The 12,844-nt window shown below is 41.9% G+C and overlaps 1 protein-coding gene across 6 annotated transcripts in view; it reads right to left on the reverse strand.

Annotated features, from left to right (window-relative positions):
• Positions 1-12,844, reverse strand: part of ARHGEF28 (Rho guanine nucleotide exchange factor 28) — a 67,844-nt gene that overhangs the window by 21,322 nt on the left and 33,678 nt on the right. For 2 of the 6 annotated variants that reach the window (XM_027883271.1, XM_027883263.1), the window contains exons 22-26: positions 12,639-12,767; positions 11,971-12,056; positions 8,529-8,576; positions 6,298-6,777; positions 2,734-3,034 (exon numbers count right to left, since the gene is read on the reverse strand). In XM_027883271.1, coding sequence (XP_027739072.1) covers positions 2,734-3,034; positions 6,298-6,777; positions 8,529-8,576; positions 11,971-12,056; positions 12,639-12,767 — 1,044 coding nt within the window. Of the gene's footprint in view, positions 1-2,447; positions 3,035-6,297; positions 6,778-8,528; positions 8,577-11,970; positions 12,057-12,638; positions 12,768-12,844 lie in introns of all 6 variants that reach the window. The other 4 variants (XR_003571168.1, XM_027883281.1, XM_027883294.1 and 1 more) reach the window with 4 other exon arrangements.

The following is a 12,844-nucleotide window of genomic DNA, read 5'->3' on the forward strand; positions in this document are numbered from 1 at the left end:
GACCCATTCAATGCCATGCTCTTTCGCCCAGGTGGTAACTAAACTATTCTTGAAGTGTGTCCCATTATCTGACTCAATCCGCTCTGGGGTGCCGTGCCGCCACAGGACCTGTTTTTCGAGGCCCAGGATGGTATTTCTGGCAGTGGCGTGGGGCACAGGATGCGTCTCCAGCCATCCAGTGGTGGCTTCCACCATGGTGAGCACATAGTGCTTACCTTGACGGGTCTGTGGCAGTGTGATATAATCAACCTGCCAAGCCTCCCCATATTTGTATTTATTCCACCGTCCACCATACCACAGGGGTTTCAGTCTCTTAGCCTGTTTAACGGCAGCGCATGTCTCACAGTCATGGATAACCTGAGAGAGAACATCCATGGTTAGATCCACCCCTCGGTCTCGTGCCCATCTGTAGGTGGCATCTCTGCCTTGATGGCCAGCGGCATCATGGGCCCATCGTGCTAAGAACAGTTCACCTTTGTGCTGCCAGTCTAGGTCCACCTGTGACACCTCAATTTGTGCAGCTCGGTTTGCCTGTTCATTGTTGCGATGCTCCTCATTGGCTCGATTTTTGGGCACATGGGCGTCTACGTGGCGGACTCTCACAATCAGCTTCTCTACCCGGGTAGCAATGTCCTGCCATATATCAGCGGCCCAGATGGGTTTTCCCCTACGTTTCCAATTGGTCTTCTTCCATCTATCCTTTAGGGGTAAATTTAGCATTCTTCTCATTCCCCACTCCCTGTACACAGGCTCCTGCTGCATGAACCACTGTCTAAACCATGCAGCCTCATGCACTGCACGATCAGAGCATAAAATACTTGTCACCTTTTGAATCACAAATGCAACTTAGAATGTGATCGTGCATACCTCTGGGGGGAGGCTTCCAGCCCTACCTGCTCTAGCAATGCTCTCGTGGGCTTGACAGCATCATGTGCACCATCAGGATGCCACAAGGATTTGCTTCACTCCTTCTTATAAGGCACCTTGTGGCACCATTCAGGCAGTAACTGCAGGTTTTACAACATGAATTAGCCAGAGAGACTTGTACTAGCCTACCAGCCTCTTGGGCAGGCTTTGTAGCCAGTGCTGGTCCCCAAGCTGCTAGCACTGCCCTGGTGCTCCATTACCACAACAAGATAAGGATGTCTACACAAGATGAACTGACAACAGCTGAACACAAAGCTGGTCTATTGTAGGTGCCTTTATATAGAGAAGCTCCACCAGCTTATCTAAGAGTAAATGCAATTAAACTGGTACAAGCCAGTTTAATTAAACTAGATGCTCTCATGTGGGCTCAGTAGAAAGTATCCTGGTTAGCTTGCATCTGAATGTTTGCCAATGCAAGCTAAGATACTTATGACAGGTTTAAACTCACATGTGTTGCTTTTCAAATTTGCACTAGCTTAGCTAACGTATTACTAAAATGACAACTTCAGTCAAACTAGAACGAGTTTCACCAGGCTAATTATTTAGGCATTTTTAGAAATATTAATCTCCTTTACTAATCAGCTTGGTTTGCTGATTTTGGTGATGTGACTAGCCTGCCCTGCCTTTGATTATAAAATACTATTTTGGCAACCCACATATCAAGGACTAATAAGGCTGTAGTGGATGCCTGCTTAATACATTACAAAGAGTACTAAGGAGCAAGGTCCTTAATCAAGGATCTAAGACAATTAAAATCCATTGTGCCTGTGTATGTTTTCAACTCCTAATTCTGCTGCCCACCGGCCTTTGCTATGACCTGACCTGTATGAAGCTGGTGTGAAAACACAAGTTATTTTGTACTGCCAGCTGCAGAAAAATGGGAGCTCAGGTACTGTTGAAGCGTTGACTTGCCATGTTTTCCCTGAATTTCACACCTGTGCAGGAAAACCCCAGCAGATTACTTAATCTATTACACCGAAAGTGCACCATTGTCCCTAAGCCTTTTAGCTGTTGTGTGTTTACATGCTGCTCTACCTCTCAACCTAATGAAACTAGTTAAATCAAAACTAATATTATGCAGCACAAGAAATAAATCCCAGACAGTTTAGAGTTTCTCATTAGTGTATTTTTAAGTATTTCAAGGAATTGTCAATGCAATGCCATGCTCAAATAGGCAGCCTCTTCCTCTCATTTTGGTAGCAACCATCAATAACTGCCATGCAATCTACATATCTTTGGATGTTCTGGCAAAATACAAGAATAAAGAAAGGTAATGAGAAAGAGCTATTTTAGTAACATAGCTTATTGTCAAATATTACATTATCCCTTAGAAGTTATCTGTTCACAACTAGAGAATCTTTCAAGATATTTTCATTTCTCAATGAAGAAGAAAAGAGTACTTGAACACTGATTATCACTCTAGGATAGTAAATCAAGAGGTATTCTAATCAGAAATCAAGTAATGCACATACATTCTAAAACAATAAAATGTACTTGAAAAAAGAGTGACTTCAGCTCACAAAAAAAAGTCAAGTAGCACTCGAAAAAGATTTGGAGAGAACAACATTCTGAGTTCTGTTATGCAGACATAAATAGGAGTTTTATGGGTTCTTTCAAAAGTTTTCTGCATTTCTGTTCTGCTTTTTTTCTCATCTACCCTCAAAAAGCTTGCAAAGAGACATGCAATTATTTTATCAAAATATATCGCTTCCAACAATATCAAATTGTCTTTGTTCCTAGAACTATTCATCCTGAGAGGTGACAAACGGCTCATACCACTTCTTAATTAAATAAAGTGCTAGTTACCATTATTAAAGGAATCCTTGTTGCTTTTGCAGGAAAAAGACATCTGCTGGTAAGGACCAATGGATTTCCACAGTGCACTAGTTAAAGCTGGCTGACAAGAAGCATCCATTTTGAGGTCCACCTGATTCTCACTAGTCCTTACTACATCAGAATTTGAGATATTCAGCCCATACACACCATCCTCATAAACGAGAGAAGAATCTGATCTGTCGAGACTCCTTAAAGACATACATACTACAGCTTCATTGAAGTAGAATTCATTTTCACCATGTAAGCTGTCCAATTGATTATGTCCCATTATCTGCAGAAGGGGAAAACAAACAAACAAACAAACAAAACAGAGAACAGCATTTTCACCTTTGTCAAGCACCAGAATCACAGAATCTCCCAAGTTGGAAGAGACTGTTAAGGGTCATAGGGTCCAAACACCCTGCTCCTCACTACCTGAAACTAAAATGTAAGACTGTGAGGATCATCCTGAAGAATCCTTATACCAAGATACATAAAATTAACTGCCACACAGAATGAGGATTCATAGCAAACAGTCACCTAATTTGCCAGACGCTAACCTCAAATGTGTTAAAATTTGATGTGTGTTCAGGAATAAACAGCAATAACCTAGAAGATCTTGCCTTAGCTCACCTCAAAACAAGTAATATTTCCAAAATAACAGATAACAAAGGACTGCTACTGCTTCTGTGGTGAGTTCTGATAACTCCTTTAGGGTGGTTAATATTTTGTCTCAGGGCTAAACGAGGTACTACTTCACATATGTAAATCTGGATACTCTGCAATCCAAAAATAACACTGTTCCTCACATAGACAGGTAATCACAGAGAACTGTACTGCAGCAGTCAACCTATGGATGGCAAACAGCTTTCAGCAAGCAAGCTATGGCTCCCAGGGGCTGAAAATGCAACTCCTGCAGACCCTTTGCCTGCAGGTGTTTGTTAAAGCCAAGATCACAAAAAAAGCAGGAGAGAAGTGCGAGTTACTGCAACATTTGGTCACCCAAAACTACCTAGGTTCAGTATCATAAAAAAACAGTGGGCTGGTAATACTGGCTGACTGGCAACCACTCAGCCATCTCTGCTGCTGCAAGGAGTAGGGTAGTGGAAAACATATAGTGGCCAAAGACAATCTCAAGGCCTGCAACAGCTACAAAGCCACATAGTCTACTTGAAATAAAAATACAATTAGTCTTACAAATTAAATACTAGATTACAAGAACTACCACTGTCTGACACTCAGCATTTAATTATTTTGCCTCTCTGTCAGTGCGATCCTGGCCATCCCTGCATCAGGCAATTGACCTTCAGCTTCCTCTCCTCAAAAGATTTTAGAAGTTGCATCCTTTAAAGCTGATGGGCAAGTTCAGTTTTGCTTTTATATTCACTTCTTAAGCACTGCTGAACAAGTCAAAATGGTACCACATGCTACACTAGTAAAAAGTGTCTTTGCTGTTTGGGCTAAGTCATGCTCACACGGTGTTCATAAAAGGTGGATGAAAAGGGAGAGGGGGAGGTCAGGAGGCCAATCCTTCACCCCTCATGCAGACACAGGCTTAGACACCAAATGGTCTCTGCCTGTTATGGGTGAGTTGCCAGCTGAAAAAACTATGAAGGAGATGGCCTGCAGAAAGGCTCTACAGATTTTCTTGTGAAAACGGGAACCTGAGGGCAAAAAAAAGCTGTTTGGGTCAGTGAGCTTTCAGTATATGCAAAAGCCAGACAAAATGTCTTGAATTTTGTGTGGTTTAGAAAACAGTAATGGAAATCAAGACTGTACCCACTGAGGTGGGGACCAGAGGTGAGGTCCCACCTGGTAGGTGAGTGCCCAGACAGCTGACTTCAGAACCAAACTGTACCCTTTACCCTCAACAAAAACTTAATTGTTTTTGGTGTTAAACCCTTAAGCAGCTTCGGAGCTACTTTAAATTGCACCCCCAAAAATGACCATTCCAAGGATTTATACTGTCAGGGATGGAGCCACATACCAACCTCCTCTCCTTAAGGGGCTGCTTGTTTCAGAGGAACAGGACAGCAGGGCCTGACACACGGGGGTCACAGGAGCCTAGTGTTTTCTACTCCTGGAGGTGCCCCTTTTCCTCACTGAAGACAGTGCTGTGATCCAGGAACCAGGACAGCAACCAAAAACTTCACTAAAAGCCATATATGCCTAAGCATTACAGTATTTTAGCTTTCTTACAAGATGCAGAGATACAATGTATCTTGAAAACACAGTAGCAAAACAGAATACAGCACAGATTCTCACATTTAAAATTTCTGTTGCCTCAATTTAAGGAACATCAGCCTTGGTTTTTGTAGGGCTGAAAATCACAGAACAGGTCGGGTTGGAAGGGACCTCTGAAGGTCATCTAGTCCAATCCCTCTGCTCATGCAGGGCCAATTGCCCAGGACAGTGTCCAGGTAGCTTTTGAATATCTTCAATGATGGAGAGTCCACAACACCCCTGGCCAACCTGTGCCAGGGATCAGTCACCCTCAAAGGAAAAAAGTGTTTCCTGATGTTCAAAAGGAACCTTCTGGGTTTCTGTTTGTGCCCATTGCCTCTGGTTTTCTCACTGGGCACCACTGGCAAGAACCTGGCCCCATCTTCTTTAGACCTTCCATTTAGGTATTTTTTTGATGAATAAGAAACCCCACTAACAAGACCCATTTCTTCTCCAGGCTGAACAGTCTCAGCCTTTCCTCACTGAAGAGATGACCCAAACATCTTTGTGGCACTTCACTGGACACCCATCACACCACCCCCTCCACACCTCCACCCGCCTCTCCACTCCATGGCTCGCTCTTGTACCAGGGAGACAGACTGAACACAGTAGTCCAGGTGTGGCCAGAGAAGAAAGGAAGGATCCCCTTGCTTGACTTACTAGCAATACTTTGACCATCTGCCACCTTTGTAGCAAGGTCACGTTGTTTGCTCATGTTAAAAATGGACCGCCAGGATCCGCATGTCCTTTTCATAGAATCAAAGAATCATTATGGTTGGAAAAGACTTCCAAGACCATTGAGACCAACCTTTGACCAAGCATCCCCATATGGTCAACTAACCACAGCACAAAGTGCCATGTCCAGTTGTTTCTTGAACACTTCCAGGGATGGTGACTCCACCACCTCCTTGGGCAGCCTGTTCCAATGCCTGATCACCCTTTCAATGAAGAAATACTTCCTGATGTTCAACCTGAACCTTCCTGACACAGCTTGAGGACATTTCCTCTTGTCCTGTCACTAGTTGCCTGAGAGAGATGCCAAACCTTCACCTTGCTACAACTTCCTTTCAGGTAGTTGTAGAGGGTCAAGTTGATTTCCAGTTGGTGGGGATCTACCTGTGCATGGGGTTGCTTCTTCCCAGGGTCAGGATTTTGCACTTTCCTTGGTTAAAATTCATGAGATTCAAAGAAAACCCTTGGATATGCCTCAATCTCCAGTTTCCCACATGCTTACTTGCTACATTAGCAACCAACAAAACCCAAGACCTACTGGTCTATTCATCATGGCAAGTCTCTAAGTCAGGGCTGTAATTAAAATGGGGAACCACACACCTCATTGACTGTTCTGGATGAAAACAGGTTACTTTGCTGACCATGCTTCCAGTGCCACAGGAGTTTCTTCTGGATTTTTACATTTTCTCTTTCCCTCTCCACCATCTTCTGGCCCTCCTGGAGCCTCTCCAGGCTCTGCTGGTACTCCTGAAGCTGCAGTGCCAGTCCCTGCTGGCTCCTTTCCAGGAGTTCCTCCTTGCACCCACATTCTCGCTCCCACTGCCCCAGACGGGCCTCCTGTGCCTCCTGCTCCCGCTGCCGCTGGTCGCATTCACGCAGCCATCGCTGTTGCTCTTGCTGAAACTGCTGCTTCAATTTGTGTATGTTGGCCAGTTCTACCCTTTGCTTTTCCAGATTCCGATATTTTTCTTGCTCCAAAAGGAGGTTTAGCCAAGAACCGTGGCCCCGACCAGTCTTCTCATTCTCTTGCAGGAGTAACCTATAGAGCTCTCTGTGGCTGTCCTGGATAGTCAGTGCTGCCTAGACTCCACAACAAAATCAGACACAAATGTTTAAATATTAGCATTAATCCACTTCTGTGTTTTTACACAGAATCATTATATGAAAATGCTTCAACCTCTTGTTGAGGTTGCTTAATACTGTTTGGGGGGTTACTCCGCAAGCAAGTACAAAAAATTCTGTGATCGTGCCCTTACAAATAGCACTCAAATGTTCTGAGTACTTTTAACATGGTTCTGGTTTACACTTAGTATTACTATACATGTTTACTTTACAGCTGTGGATATGCATTTCAGTTACAGCTGGGGTTCTGTTCTGTTAGAGGATATTAAAGCACACAGAAAAAATGATTTTTCATGGTTAAAGAGGCCATTAAGGCATTGGGAATGCTATACTCACCAAAGTATTCCTAATGTGGCATAAAACTTTCCTGTTTCCAGCACAGCTCACTCCAACCCCAAGGCTCTCCTTTCTAATCTGAAATACTGCAGTCCAATTAACATCAGCCCTACAGGCACCTGCCAACATAGCCATGCCACCAGGACCATACCACTACACACATCTGACCAAGTACAAGCATAAATCTGCAGTATAGTAGTGATTTCAAATTTGACGTTTCTGTTTTACAGTCAAGAGTTCCATGTTCCATCCTTCACAAGAATGTTGTGACATTGTTTGCATTAAAGATTGTGACACCCTCCAATAACACAAAAATAAATAGCTGGGATTAAGAAGAAAGAAAAGCAAGCAAGCCCTACATCTGCTGAAGCACTTATTGCACCGCCTATCTTCAAGAGCTTGCATGGGAATCTATTTCAGCAGACATTCCCAGAGAATTCACACAGCTCCATTGCCCCATGCTGTCCATCCCATAAAGTTTTTAACTTTATGCAAAGTGCAATCCCCACTTTATTTGGCTCTCTCTCCAGTATTAGATCAGTTCCAGTGATTTACAAACAGGGTAAGGACAGGATCCTCCACTTGTTTCTCTGCACCTTACTGCCAGTTCATGGTCCGAACAATTAAGGCATGAACCCAAGCCTTAGTTTTATTATCCCTATCTGTTTTTCAATTATTCAAAAATTTTGCCTGAATTTTGAGCTTTTTATTTTGCTTTTGCACTGCTTCAACCCACTTAAATTCTAAGCCCAAGGTTTCCAGAATTATTATGAAATATGCTAATGTCAATAGGGTCTAAAAATCAAAGCACAATCAAATTAAAAATTTAAAAATAAAATTATAAAACTACATCTAAAAAAGAAAAAGTAACTTAAAACATTCAAACTCAGCATAAAAGAGGAAAACACTTCAGACTAAGAACCTACAGAATATACAAAGTAATTAATTGAGATTGAAATATCTAAAATGTGTTGAGTTTGCTATCTAAGTGGCAGAGCCTCTGTTTACTAACTAGCCAGAACAGTCAAAAGAAAATACTAACATTTTTCAAAATTTGTACTATAATTTCAGAAATTTGTATGTGAAATGACATCAGTTCAATTAGGGCCATCATTCTACTTTCCTGCTAGATTTTTAGACTGTACAAACATCCTTTTCTGGGAGAGAGGCTGATCTCCAAGCAAGTAAGCACTATTCAGATCTTAACAGAAACCTACTACTCATGTAGACTAAAAATATGTTCTATGACAACTTATGCAACAATCAGTAGAGATCAGTACCCACTGATATAATGTCTAAAAGTAGGGCAACAAATCTTAAGAAGTAAATTATTAAGACTAATTACTCTATGAAGTTAGCAGTGGAATAGTCACCTGTATGCTGTACAAGAGACGGGTTAAGTTCTGGATTGCTTGTACAATCTAGAAAATAAAAGAGAAGGATTTTCAAAGCTTTGACCACTGTTAACTATATAGTTAATACATTGTGTCTAAGGTTTAAATAAACTTATTTCTGTGCCTGTATATCCTGGGAAATTCATACTTCCTTCCTAAAATAAACATATGTTGCTTTAAAAAGTAGGTTTTAACTTCAAAATTGTATCATCTAGGTAATTTTTTTTTTTAAATAGTGGAGACATTCATATTTCTAAGAAATGCAGTGCTGAGTCAAACCTTTATGTGGCTACATGGAAAAAACAGAAGCAGTAACCTATGAAGACTAATAGTTCATGAACACTGGAGTTTCCATTGAAATCACCAGATTTCTAAGCACAACTGTAAAAATAAAAATACTTCATCCACAATTTTAATCTCTTGTGACTAATGCTACAAAAAAACCCCCCATTTCCATTCATTCTTTGTTTACATGACAGTTTTGAAAGACAGTAAACAGACCTCTGTATACACAGGACAGTAGATTTAGGTTACTTACAGTAGGATGAGACAGCACGCAACTCAGATACTAATGCAGTAAGAAACTAGCAGGAGTCATGTTAGTGGGTTATGGCAAATACCTTAGATGTCCTGCAAGATACTTTCCCAGTATGTTCTGCAAAATGCACTAGCATGGTTACTACTCTGCCTCTGCAGCAAGGTACAGTCACTTCACAATTCCCATACTTTTTCTTTTTTTATAGGAGCAGAGGAGGGTTTGGGAAGTGTTTGTTTTCTCTCTGGTTCTCTTAAGTTCTCGCTGAGTCTGATTTTCCACCACAGAGAGCAAAGCATCTCCTACGTTTAGCTGCAATAACTGAAAATGAAGATGTAAAAGGCCAGGCTTCCAAACACAGCTCAAAGCAGATATACATGGGGGAAAGGAGCACCAGCTGCAGCACTTCCTCCACTCCTTTCTCTCACATTATCTCCCTTCAGTATTGCCTTCCATTCCCCTGCCAGATCTTCATCTCCTCCTCCTCATTGCATCCCCAAGCCATAAAACTGCTCAGCTCTGCTATGAGAAGCAGCAGATTTTGCACAGATGTCTCTGTGCAGCACAAGGACAGGCACAAAGCAGCTCTGCTTTCCCTTTGCTGGACAGTGAGCAGCAGGCAAGGCGGCAGAGCAGAGCCAAGAGGGAGAGAGAAAAGGTGATGCTGGAAGGATGAGGAAGAGAGAGCACACAAAGTAGAGCCCACGCACTGAACAAGAGTAGAGTTTCTTTCAGATTTTGAAGCCCTTTCTAATTTGAAAAAGGATGTATGCAGGGGCAAAGCCTTTGGCTTGACCAAGGAGTTGCAAATGGCCAGCCCCAGTGCCTGTGGTCTTCTCAATGCAGCACCACTTAAGCACTGGGGGAATGAGCCTGAGGTAGGTTCAGCTGAGCTGACCAGGTGACAGCACCATCTCTGCTGCATGGCTACAGCTTCAGCACATGCCCTGTAAGTCAAGCTAGGAGCAAGGCAATAATTTCAGGTGTTTAACAGTGCTGAGGGCTATCACCACCTCCCTGCCACTGTTCCCCAGCACCGTGGTTCAGAGAGATGAAGATGGTGAGATCCCAGAGCAGGTTTGTGCTTTGGACAGCTCCCGCAGGGATGCGTTTACAAGACAGGAGCAAGAAGTCAGGGGACCACCTCTCACAGATACCTGCTTGAGACCTCTCAAGTTTCAGAGGCAACACTCTCCCTTCCAGAGCCTAGTCAGCATCTAATCCCCAAGCTAGAAACTCTTGCTCTGGCTGTCCAGCTCCTGTTTCCCCAGGCTAGCTGAGTCCAAAACTGGCACTCCACAATCCCAGGACTGCACACCCAGCAACTGACACGCAGCATCCTGAAAAGCCCTTGCCTTGCCTCTTTTCTTTGCTCGTTCTGCCACCTCCTGGTAAGTCTGATTCTGACACGGTAAGATGTGACACAAGCCTTGCCCAAATAATAGGCCATAAATAACAGGATAATGACTTGGTGTGGAATAATAGGATAATGACAGGGTGAAAGAGCTGGGTGCAGGTCCCTTCAGCTTTTTGAGCAGGGATAGCTTCAAATAAGAATAGATTAGAGGAAGCTGCTCAAGTCCTTCTCCAGTCAAATCCAGGAAACCTCCAAGGGTAGAGACCCCCAAAACCCCTCTGAACAACCTGTTCCTGCTTGCTCATCCTTGCAGTACACTTTCTTCCTTATACAGAGTCAGAATTCCCCTTGCTGCAACTTGTAATCTTGGACGCTCATCCTTTTGCTGTGCACCTCTGAGAAAAGTCTGGCTCTATCCTCTCTATAACCTCAGTGGTAAAGTTTTCATTGTCTAACTACCGGAACTTTTAATGAACTAGATCTGAGCCCCTCTACCCTCTATTAGGTTGGTTCATTTTTCTTCACCTAGCTTCTCTGCTCCCTCACTTGGATTTTTGTTTTCAACCCATTGTTTCCACTCCAGTCTTCTTCCTTCTCCTTTCTAACTTGGTACACTGGTAATGGGGAGATTAGTGTATTTATTAACAAGAGTCTTCCCAATACAGAAAACAAACAAACCAACCCAAGGTTTCAGGCACATAAGCCTTCTTTCAGATGTGATGCAAGACAATGTGCTAATGCTAAGTAACTCCTTTTCTAGCAGTTTTATTTCCATTTCAAGTTACTTATCTTCTATTCTTGTCTCTTCCTTGTATTCCTTTTGTGACCTTTCTTCTCTACCTAAGAATTACTCAATTAGAGTTCACTTTTTTCCACATAGTAATTCACACTTCTTACTCCAACAGTCTAATGCTTCATGAAATTTCTCATTCTTAATTTTGTCCAGTACTGACTTTTGACTCTGCTTTTTTTCCCAATTTGCTCATAGGACTTTGAAAAATGGGAAATTTCTCTTCTATTTTCTAATTGCTCCATTTTGGTTTAATTCCAAATTCTGAAGCAAGCTGCTGTAAGAAAATCCATCCTATTTTATGTGCCTGTTCTCAGAACGAAGTTCTTCCAATGCATAAGTCTTCCTTGCATTAGCTGAAAGGAGAGTTTCATTATCCTGTAAACAGGAGGAGGGATGCTCTTAGAGATGCATCTATTGAATGAGGACAACAAAGAACCAGGCTCTTAAGTGGCTTGCACAAGTGGTTTGAAAGCAATGCCTGTTACTATAACTCTCTGATCTATAGGTCTGGTAGAAAATTGTTCTGCAGATTGTTTACGACTGCTTTTCAAAATTTTATTATTAATTTCAGTGTCCTCTGTTAAACTGAATTATGCGGATCTGAGTGAAATCTGCCTATCCCACGCTTTCTGTTTTAGAACAGCCTTTAGTTACACCATAAGAATTTGGACAGCATGTACATGCCCAGCGCCCAGAGTGCTATGTGCAATGCAGAAAGAAAAACTGGTTACAATACCTTATTCTCAAGATTGGCACCTGCCATTTCCTTTTCAACACTGAGATCAATTTCTGATGATTCTGCAGCTTCTTTTATTTCTGCATCTAACAAATAAAGCCCCAAGAAAATGTAAAATAAAGGTATCAAAGCATATCCTGATTAGAAAAACAAAAGGTGGCATCCTTTTTTACAGTTACTCACAGGATGCTGAAATAGAGATTGACATAATTTGGTGTTATGAAATTGATTCTAGGCTGGGTAAAAACAAATCTGGAAGTCAGGATGGCACGTGTAACATAATCCAGTTTTTCTACCTTAAAAATTATCACTGTTTCACAAGACTTTATTTGTAATTTTTTTGTAAGAAATTTATGCTACCTTTTACAGCTGAAATTACTGGAATGTCAATTCTGGTTTTCAGGCCTCCTGACAAAAAGTAAGTAACTTGGGAAATGGCCTATTTTACAGTATAGATTTGCTGTGGAGCTGAGCAGCAGTGACAAGAAAGCATACCTTCAACCAAGCTATACGACAATTTATACTATTTGAGCACCTGCCCAAAGACAACTTTTATTATATTATTTGTTATTGATTTTGCCACTGACTGAGAAACTTTTCAAAAAAAACCAATCTGGTATCAATTGTTTTAGCACTCTGAATATGCACAAGTATCAAATTTTACTCACCATCCAGAAGAGATTCCAAGATTTCATTGGCAGTAAATCTATGCTTCACACTTACTTCCTCAGTACTTTCCTCTGATCTGTCTGCTTCGCTCACTTGTGATGTTGTGACAGCTTCACAAAGACTTTCAACTAAAGAGAAAAACATGCCAAATTACAGAGGCCCCTTGAATAGCCCCTTAACACATAAATCAATGGCACAGAACTGT

This window comes from Empidonax traillii, unplaced genomic scaffold, assembly GCF_003031625.1.
Source record: "Empidonax traillii isolate 1590-97213 ecotype Southwest subspecies unplaced genomic scaffold, ASM303162v1 scaffold8:size5222938, whole genome shotgun sequence".
Classification (NCBI taxonomy): Eukaryota; Metazoa; Chordata; class Aves; order Passeriformes; family Tyrannidae; genus Empidonax; species Empidonax traillii.